The 10565-nt window shown below is 50.2% G+C and overlaps 1 protein-coding gene across 1 annotated transcript; it reads right to left on the bottom strand.

Moving 5' to 3' along the window:
• Positions 1-971: 971 nt before the first annotated feature.
• Positions 972-3030, bottom strand: LOC125699765 (BTB/POZ domain-containing protein KCTD12-like). The gene is made up of 2 exons (XM_048959634.1): positions 2930-3030; positions 972-1917 (listed from the first exon to the last, which is right to left on the bottom strand). The coding sequence occupies exon 2, from the start codon at positions 1892-1894 to the stop codon at positions 1010-1012; it is 885 nt and encodes a 294-aa protein (XP_048815591.1). The 5' UTR covers positions 1895-1917; positions 2930-3030; the 3' UTR covers positions 972-1009.
• Between the last annotated feature and the right edge of the window lie 7535 nt (positions 3031-10565).

The following is a 10565-nucleotide window of genomic DNA, read 5'->3' as shown; positions in this document are numbered from 1 at the left end:
GCGAGTGGGTTTTGTTCCTTTATTACACATCGCCCAGCAAAGCAGCAGCCAGCCCTGACAGGCTGCGGAGAGCTGCGAGTGGAGAGACCTTCAGAGAGACTGCCCAAAGTGCAACACATTTGGCAATTATTCCTTTGGACCTACAGCGGCTGAACCCAGATGATGCCTCCAGTACAATCCTAACCCATCCCCCTGCAGCCTGCAGAGAGGGGAGGGCACATTTTGGACAGCCCTCCAAGAGTTTGAGAGACGTGTAAGCATTTGACGCCCTATAGTAACAAGCCCTCCTCCCCCCCCCCCCCCCCCCCACCTCCCCCCACCAAGCATCTCAGCCCCTGCCCCCCCCATCTCACCCACTGAGGCACCCCAGGGCAGCAGTGATGCTTTGAACTAGAAACCCTGACACAGGGTGAGGGTGCGGCTTTAGCTAACCTTCCCCAGCACCGACAGTCGAAACGCTAAGCTGCTTACAGGAGCTAATGGCAATATATCCATGCTGTGAGGCTGCATCTTCCCTCCAGCTGCTTTTCCCTCTGCTGCCCACCTTTCTCCACATCCTTAACCCAACACTTGGGCTCCTCGGATGCTCAAGCACAGTGTCTGCAGCATGGTCCCGCTTGGCTGCGGAACATAGAGCATGAGAGCCAAGTTCAGTATCCATCACAGATGGATCCTGGGCAGATGGGATCCTGGCACAGTTCGGTGTCCCATCCCTCCCACCCAAAAACGCGCTGTGGCAATGTCCAAGTCCACGCGTCCGGGAGGGTTGGGATCTACTGCAGGATTTGGAGAGAGGAAAGGAGTCTGGTGGTCGACAGCTGCTGCTACAAGGAGGAGCCAAACAGGATCAAAGTGGAGAAAGGAAGGGAAAAAACCCAAGAACAAATTCAAAAAAGGAGACAAAAGGGGGGATGCTGGGATTCAGGGTATGGATGTCTACCTTCTAAAGGAACAGGAGAGGAATGGGAAAGTTGGCGTTCGGTGGTTGGACAGGTGTTTATTTTTGGTGTCACTCACGATAGAAAACATATTCGGTGTAAGAGGTCCAGATCCTGTCGTCTGTCTGGTCATGGGCGAAGGCACAGGTGCCTGTGGAGTTGCAAGCCACCATGTGGAAGCCAGCGTCGGCCAGTTTGTCAAAGGCTTGCTCCAAGAAGGTGAATTTGAGGTAGTACCGGGAGGTGTACCTCTCTGGAGGCCTGTCTGGGTCCCTGCTCTCATTCAAGGTATCCCCAAAAACCTCCTTGGCCAGCGACGTCTTGCCGCAGACCATGATCCGCGCCACCCGGCGGAACTTGGCATCCGTCTGGCTGTCCCTGCCCAGCGTGTAGGAGCCACGGTAGCCGATGGTGATGAACCCAGCCCTGCGGATGTCAGGGCCAGCAGCGCCTGCTGTGCCCGTGCCGCCGGCACCGCCAGCCCCGGCACTGGGAAGCGCGGCACTGGCAGCGGTCAGGCTGCGGGCAGTGTCAGCGCTGGGGGACGGCTCCTCAGGGTCACTTTGGCACGGGTCATCCCCCAGCGAATTCTGCTTGCTGAGCTTTGGGGCCAGCATCTTCACCAGCTCTGGCAGCATGAAGTACTCAGCCTCTCGCTGCAGCCGGCTGCGCTCCGGGAAGTGCTCGGGCAGCACCAGCTGCTGGTCCCTCATGTAATCCAGGATGTAGCGGAAGAGGAAGCCGTCCCGATCCACGAAGAAGCGGCCCTTGCTGTCGCGAGCCAAGGAGCGGATGTTCTTCTGCGTGAACATCTCCCAGAGCAGCGAGCCCGGCACGCTGATCAGGGTGGGGTGCCGGGTGATGTAGACTTGTCCGCCCACGTTGAGCTCAATGATTTCAGGGAAAGGCAAATCCTCGCTGGGTTTGGCACAGCCCGCGCTGTCCGCCAGGGCCATTGTGAGCTACTGATGCTTCCCACCTGCAACACAAAGCAGCACCGTGCCCGGGTTAAGCTTGCCAGCCAACGTCGTCCCGCCAACCCCAAACCCAATCACACTCCTGTTCCACCTCTGAGCAGTATGAGATCAGCCCTGTCCCTGTGGCAGCCTGGAAGTCAGCTCTCTTCCCTAATCCTTATCTTGGATTAGCATGCCAAGGGAGCAGGAGGGGAGTTAATGAGCCACAGGGCTGTCAGAAATGCAAGTGTACAGGACAGAGTGGCTGTGCTGCAGGCACTCCTACTCCATGCTGCTCCTGGAAAGTACTCAATAGAGGCTCAGGCCAAGATGAGGACTGCTGGGATCTCCCCAGCCATGAAACATTGCACTGTAGATCCAGCCATGGGTCAGATACCCCATATTCATGCATTTTCCACAGGCAAGCTTTTTATTTGACATTGCTGGACACTCAAAATTAGCATTCACATAAACCTGGCTCCCAGTCCAGTCCATGCTCTGTGCAGGGGTTTGGGACTGAAGGGAAAAGGGGCTTCTCTGCAGCAACCCTGGTAGTGCTTCCCGATGCTCTGTCCGATCTGATGCCAGCACAGCTCTCAGGTCGCTGAGCCCCCCGCGGGGCCGCGTCCCGCATCCACAGGACATCAGCAGGCACTGCCACATCCCCGTGTCCTGCCGTATTGCTCTGTGAGAGCGGCACCAAAGGATCCTCAACTCAAATTACACAGAAATCGGAGGGCAAAGGCAATAGAGCCGTGGCTGAGTTTTGCATCCGCGTGTCCTTCCAGCTCATATCAGAGGGACTTGAGTGAGAATGAGTTCTGAGCTCGCGCAGGGACGGAACGGGGGTCCCCCCGGCTCTGCTCCTCGGTGGCTTTGAGTCCGAGACCATTTTGGGGAGAGTATATGCACAGGGCAACGGGGAGGACACACAAAGCAGCCCCCCGCGCTCAGCGGCTGCGGAGCCGGAGCCGCTCCCGGGGCTGCTGGCGCTTTGGGGCCGCTCCCGTTCCCGGTTCCCCACCACCCCGTTACCTCCGCTCCGCCGGGCGCTGGGCAGGGCGGGCCCAGCAGTGCCGCTCCGTGCCGCTCCGTGCCGCGCTCCCCCTCCGTACCGCTCTGCTCGCCCGGCCCTGGCCTCGCCGTTTTATAGCCGGGAAAGCTGCGAGCGCCTTCCCCTGGCGGCCCCGGGCCCGCCTCGCCCCCGCCTTCTCTCCTTCTCTCTCCGCCCTCTCCCTTTGCTGTTTACCTCCTCTGCACCGGGGAGCTCTGGACCGGGAGATGCCGAGAGGGTGTGGGAGGGTCTTCCTCCAAATTAGGGATTGGTACTTGGTGCCCTCATCCTGCAGGGAAATCCTTGTGGCGCCTACACTGCAATGGCACCACGCACCAACTGGATGCGCATCCCCAGGCAAATGATGGCCAGGTTGCCCCTCATCCTGCCGCCTGGCCTCAGCCACCCTCCCATATCCCTACATCTGTACCCCCTTTCCCCTCTATTCCCATCACTGTGGGATTCAAAGTGTCCCTGGATGCACAGGGACGGCAGATTCCTGCAGCCACAGCTCTGTGCACTGCTTTGTCCTCACCCATGTTAGCACCCATGTCAGGCCTAACAGGGACACCGTGAGGCAAAATGCAGCTGCAGAGCCCTGACCTGAGATTATCTGCGGTTTCATTTGTGTGACATCTATCAAATTTTGTAAGGGCAGAAAGTGTAAATTTTTCTTCACCTGATGTTCAGACCTTGCACAGAAAAAGTGCCCCCAACTAAATAAAGAAACAAACAACAACAATAACAAACAAATCTGGGAAGAGAAATAGGGACTTTCAAAACATTATAATACTTGCTAAACCTCAACATTCTATTTCACCTACAAACGATAGAACTAAAAAGAAAAAGATGTTGAGGTCAGAGAGTTGAATTCCCCTCCATCTGTTGTGTAGCTTGATAAGAGGTGGCTATTTAACTGTCTGGGTGTGTGGATGGATGGATGGATGGATGGATGGATGGATGGATGGATGGATGGATGGATGGATGGAAGGAAGGAAGAATGGAAGAATGGAAGGAAGGTGGATAGATGGATGAATGAGTGGATGGATGGAAGGATGGATGGAGGGATGGGTGGGTGGATAGAGGGAAGAGTGTATACATGGGTGGATGGATGGATAGGTGATGGATATTGCTTTGCTTGCAAGGTAACTGAAGCACTCTTTGAAAATGGTCTGTGGGCAAGTTTCCCATCCCCATGAAGGTGGGGAAGCACTGTAGGCCACACGGAGAGGAAAACATGGAGGGGGAAGCTCTGGGGAGTGTATTAGCTTTTGGGTCTGGAAGTACTTACGTTTCTCCTCCATCCTGCCCACTGCTTTCCCCAGCTTTGCCAGGAAGTGGTCTTTTTGAGACTTTTTGGTGTTCCATCAAACTTAGCTGAAGTTGCCATAAAAACAAAAAACCCAAAGCCCATTGGAGAGGGCAGAGGCAAACAATCTCATACAGCACACACGTGTGAGTGCCTGCCCTGCAATCATATTAATCTTGCTTCCTTAGGGAAAGAGCCTAAAAATAACCTGAATTTGATAATGCAGTTGGAAGGCTGTCTTTGGGGAATGACTGGGAGGCTCCTCACTGAAAATCCTCTGCCTGCAATACTTGGCAAGTTGGCATTGGTGTTGTTGAGGTCCTGAGTGGAAATGGAAAAACTCAGCTTTGCCCTAATGCTCAGTTCATGGCTCCAGGCATGCAGCAGAGTAGTGAAGGTGTGTTTTTACCTGTTGTCTGTGCCAATACATCCTGGAAGATGTATTGTATACTAAGTTCAGAAGGCTGAATATTAGATGCCTCTTTCCTCTCCAGTTGGTGTTCAGATGCATTAGGCTCATTTTGCCAACAGGGAAGCACTGCTGCCTTCAAAAGGCCATCCAAGTGCAAACACATCACGTCCCTGTAGTGCTTTACCAAAACTCAAGTTGGTGCATATATTTTCATGAACTGACATGGGAAAGCATCCAGGCCTCTGATGACGTTTCTTGAGCAGTGTGAAGCATGAGCTCTGGAGGAATGGAAGGTGGTTGGGACCGTAGAAGCAATGCAGAAGAAACCACCAAGAGCTTTCATAAACCTTACAGAATGAATAAAACAGAATTTGGGTCCCTCTCTGACTTTCTAAAGACTTTTATCAACTGCAGCAGCGGAACATGATTCATCCACATCCCAAGAGAAGGAAGGAATGGGCTTAATTTGTAACTGTTTGCATCCACACTGTTATTTACTGAAAATGTGGTTTGATGATTGCAAATAAAGCACTGGCATAGCTTTCTGGCTGCTATTTTCAGCTCTTCATGTTCTCTGAGCTTGGACATAATTTGTTTTGCCTTGCAGGGCCATGACCTCCTCATTTGCAGACTGGGGGGCCTTGCTCTCTGCAGTTACCGTGAGCATTGCTAAACCCATTGTGCTACCCCGAAGCCCTTTGGAAAGTCTTTAAGGGTGTATTTTAAGGACAGAAAGGGCTATAAACTGAAAACAAGGCAAGTGTTTTCCCATTTTCTGCTATTTTTCTCAGCTAAGAAGGCAAAAGGTAAAAAAAAAGTCAGCTACAAGCCCTGGTCTTGTGCTACATCATGTTGAGGGATGCTGTCAGAGAACTGATGGTGCTACATCTGCTCAATCAGTTTCTTATCTAGAGACATCAGGGAGAAAACACTATTTGAGTGACTGATATTTGTTGGAGGAAAAGTCCCATATTCCATGTACGTCAGAAATGCCTGGCTGATTGCACACAGGTTCAAATTCCATCCTGCCGCTGTTACAATTCACAAATGAAGGCTGAGAATAGGGATCTTCTCTCTTCTTCATCCCTGCAGTATTTCTCGCAGCTTTCCTCTTGCTGATCCCACTTTACAGGCTGATAGAATCCCACTGCAAGATTTCCAAGTGTCAGTGGGAATATCAGAGGATCACGGGCGGACAAGAGGAGGATGCTTTCCCATCCTTAGCTGCCCACAAATCAGCATAAACCCACTGGCATCCCAGGGACAGAGCCCTGGCTCTCCTTCCCTCTCCTCCAGGAGCCATGCAGGTCTGCAGGGAGGCACAGACCTGCACACACATGAAGTTAACTGGAAGTGACCACCCCTGGAAGAAGAAGCCCGGAACTTCATCTATTGCCAGCTTCTATAAAAAGTGGTTAATCTGCTTCTGCTCGGCCAGGAGCTCAGGTGGCTTTGCAGCTCTGGGGACAGAGGGCAGGCAGCCACATACATCTGACCCCAGCTGTCATGGTTCTGTCTGCCATGGCTACTAGACTTCAGTCTGGCATTTCAATAATTTACTTATACATCTTATCTTTCCCATTTTTAGCAGCATCTGCCAACTTGTGCTACAGTTTTGTCCTTTCCATGACAGATCGGTTTGGACAAGGAAGGCGAAAGGCTGAGCTTAATGGTGCACTTTAATTGGCTTTTCATTATGAAGGCTCAAATGTCTTTGTGGCAAAGCACAGTTAGGAATCAGAAGCAGATGGGGATCAAGCTGCAAACTCCTCCTGAGATGTGGGAGTTGCTGAAGATGTAAGTTTTTGTTTGGTGTCATCACTGCAGGAGGGGCTAAGATCATCTCCGGTGCTGATGAAATCAACATCATCATCATCAGTGACTCCAGAGGTGATGGAAATACAAAATTGCAGCTGTGTTCCCATCCTGGTGTGGTATTTGTTAGCAGTGGAAGAATGTGCATAGCACTGATCTCATTTCCCCATCTGGAGTGAGGAGCTGGTGGCCACTTGGGAACTGCTCAGCCCTAAAGCAGAGATGTCTCATGCTGCCTTTTAGCATAGCATCATTAAGGTTGGAAAAGACCTCTAAGATCATGTAGTCCATCTACCACCAATACTGCCCATGAAACTATGTCTCTAAATGCCACATCTCTACAGTTCTTGAACACCTTCAGGAACAGTGTCTCCACCACCTCCCAGTGTCCAACCACTCTTTCAGAGAAGTTTTTAATGACATCCAACCTTTTCTTCATGACCTCTTTCAGACTGGCAAATTAAAACCATGCTATAGGACTGCCACTGAGCAAAACCCTAGGGAAGAATAACATGGGAACTAGGAAGGTTGGGATTATTTCACTATACTTTCAGTGCTCAGAAGTTGTAGCCGGAGGGAGAGAAGGTTAGGAATAGCTTGATCAGACTAGAAACATCTTCTGGAAAGCTGCAGAGCACCTCTGAACATGGGGTCACTCTCATATAGGCACTTGGGTACTCTTTGCAAAGCAAACATCCTGGCACAGCGTTTCTAGGAAGCAGATCACTCACACAATGGGCTGGAAACAACCTGAGGATATAAATCTTTCCCCACACACTCAGATTTTCATTCACAAGGGATATATTTAGGTGTTATATGGTAAGACCCAAGCTTGCATCATGCAAAAGAAAGATTGATAAGATGAGAAGGACCTGAAGTCTCAACCAAGGTAGATGGCAGGCGGGTTGCAAGAGGAACCTGTGTGAGTCCTGCTGCAGACAGTCTGTTCCTTGGGCTCTGCCAACACAGTGCCCTGGGGTGCAGATGCCATCTGGCTCTGTACATGCCTGTTCTCAAGCCAGGCTTTCTGCAAACCTTGCTGGCAGATTGCTTGCTGCATCTCAGCTTGGGGCTGGGACTGCGTGAAGGTGGAGGGGTATGGGGAAAACAAGGCATGCCAGCCCCACCAGCTTCTGTATTAATTTTAAAGATGAGAAAAAGAAAAAAAATCCTGTGGACACCTCACAAATCACCAAATAGCAAGGGGAACACATGGCCTTGCAAAGGCACATCTGTGATTGCAGAGTTTCTGCCCATGGTCAAATTTGTGATGGGTGTGAAGATGAACTTCAGCTTTTCTTCCTCTTTTGATCTGTGGTTTGACTGTTTCATTTTGACTGTTTCAAGGCCAGGTTGGATGGAGCCCTGGGCAGACTGATCTGATGTGTGGCAACCAGTCCATGGCAGTGCATTTGAACTAGATGATCTTTAAGGCACCTTCCAACCCAAGCCATTCTATGATTCCATGATTTTCGTGTTGTGTCCACAGGTTCTTCCCACTGAAAGAACAGATCTGCAGGTGTTTGGTTATGAAGAAGTGGGAGATCAGCCTTGCCACCAATAATTCCCTTCCCTGAGCACCCAGCCCACATGCAGTGTGTACAGGCCAGGGCTTATTAGATGGCATTCTGGTTATTGTTTTGACTTTTCCCCCCTTCTTTATTCCATTTATTTGTTTTTATTTTCCCAATACCATGCATCCTAAGCCATAAGTAAACCTCAATCCTCCCAACCTTTCCTGTGCTTCAAGCCCTGGACAATGCTTCCTCCTATAGGCTGTTGTGTTAATTTTCAGTATCAAAGATTCAGTTTTGCTGGCATAGCATAAGCTGCTATGGTCATAGCCTATATGACATCCTCTAGGTCGAAGAAAAGGACAAATCTTGTGCAACTTTGAAAACACAGTCTATCACAGCACAGTAGAGGGGTGGTTAGGAAGAAATAAATAATAATGAATGGAGCTTGGTTAAATAATCGCTAAGGTGGTCTCAGAAGTGGTTGAGCCCTGCTCTCTACTCCCCAGGCTTTGGACTCAGGCTTAGGAGTGATGATAAGTCCTGGGAAGGGATTCTTATCACACAGCACCCTGCTAGACCTTCAGCTCAAGGCTTTGGAATCTGGGCAGGAGGTGGGCAATGGAAACATTTCATTCATTCACCTCACCCAAGCCCCATCTCTGCTTTATCTCACTCATTTCCCATCCAACCATCACCTTACTGCCATTAGCAAAATGACACTTGTTTTCCAAGTGGATTGAACCCATACCTAAATAAACCACAAAATGATCTGCTGGAAATATGAAAGCTTTTGTTCCCTGACATCTCCTGACTACTTGCCATTGTGTTTCCACAGAGAGCATGTTGACAGTAATGCCAAGCTACTCCTAGAGAAGGTGACTCAGACTTTGCCCTCACCTCACCTGCAATGCTCATTTGTCAGCCCTGCCATGTTTCTCACTTAAATTATTATCAGATGCGATACCATGGCAATGCTAGGCAACCTGCATGCTAGGACTGCTGGAAAAAGCCTCTACAAATCATGATGATATTGTACACTTTCCATCAGAAATATCAAAACATGGGTCAGTGAACTCCTTTGCCCTTGCAGAGAGTAAAACTGTGATTACAGACAAAGAAACTTCCCAAAGATCATAGAGTCATAAAATTGTTAAGTCTGGAAAGACCAATAACGTCACCCAGTCCAACCACCAACCCATGCCTGTGACTGCTCCATACCACCTCACTTAGAGCCACATTTACCCTTTTCTTGAACGCCTCCAGGGACAGTGACTCCACCACAGCCCTGGGCAGCCCATTCCAATACCTCACCAAGACCTCATGGGCACTCTGCAGGATGGATGAGGGGACTCAGGAGATGAACACCCCGACTTCCACCATCTTTCCTGCATCTGTAACAGGCTCCACAGCTCTGGATAGAAACAGCTTTTTGTCCTTTTCTTATTCTTTCCCTCCATCCTAGCATCAAAAGCACCTCTGAGGCAGAAATGAGTTCACACTGATGATATGTAAGGGAGGTGGAGGGGATGATGCTTGATTGCCTCCCCCTCCAGAGGAATGCATCAGGACTGGGGCCAAAAGCACAACAGCTGTTAACGTCACAAAACTGTAGCCACGGAAGCATGAAAGAGTGCTGAATGGACATAAAATTGAATGCAGGAATTTAAAGAAGTTCACTGTAATTACCCTGTAGCACATCTGGCTGCAGCATATGGCTCTCCCTTCCATCACCATTCTGCTAGTGGCCTAACTTCTGATGTACCCTTGGTCTGTGAACCTATCTCCTCTCCCTCAAAGTGATTTTACCTCCTTTGTAATAATTAATCTCTGCTATGGAGTAACTGTAACCTGAATTGACAGGCAAGGTTACTGTCCTCATTCTACACACCAGGGCCCAATCACAGATGTGAGCCATTTCCCCAAGGTCACACTAGGAGAGGCACTGAGTGGGAAGGAAATGTTTTGCAGAGTGATGGAGAATTGAGAAGTGCTGCAGTTTGGCACTGAGCAGAAGCCAAGGTGTGTTGGAGGCTTTCCATGAACAAAATACAAGATCTCCCCAGCCTGAATGTTTCATTCCTTGATGTGAGTCAGGCAAGTAGGGACCCAGACTTGGTTCTGCAGGTGTGTGAGTCTTCTGCTATTGGACCAGCTACGTAAGGGTGGGAGATGCTGCTTTGGAGCAGTTATTCCATTTTGAGCCAAAGACAGTTTCACCAGGGAGATGTCCCTCAAAACTGGTCTTCTGACAATAAGAGATTTGATGTCCATGACTCAGTATTTCCATTTTCTTGGAGAAGTCCCAGACATCGCTCTCAGTGGCACAAGCAGAAAATGGACCACCTGAGCCCCAAGCCTCCCCTCCTCCCCTCCTCCTTTACCCTTCATTACCTCTCCTCTCATAAAGCTCATCCCTTGCTGCCAATAAAGCCTTGGCAATGCCAATGGCAGCAACTGGATTTAGAAACCAAGGACAGAGGAGCCGTCCTGCTGCAGACTGACAGTTTATTGCCCTCTGGCACTGCACGGACCTACTGTCAGCAAGTGGCAAACCGGCTTCTGTC

The sequence above is a fragment of the Lagopus muta genome, chromosome 13, assembly GCF_023343835.1.
Source record: "Lagopus muta isolate bLagMut1 chromosome 13, bLagMut1 primary, whole genome shotgun sequence".
Lineage (NCBI taxonomy): Eukaryota > Metazoa > Chordata > Aves > Galliformes > Phasianidae > Lagopus > Lagopus muta.
Note: the sequence above shows the minus strand (reverse complement) of the source record. Positions and strands in the feature narration are given on the sequence as shown.

What these genes read in the sequence shown, in the direction of transcription:
- LOC125699765 (XM_048959634.1), bottom strand. Translation starts at nt 1,894, where the DNA reads ATGGCCCTGGCGGACAGCGCGGGCTGTGCCAAACCCAGCGAGGATTTG.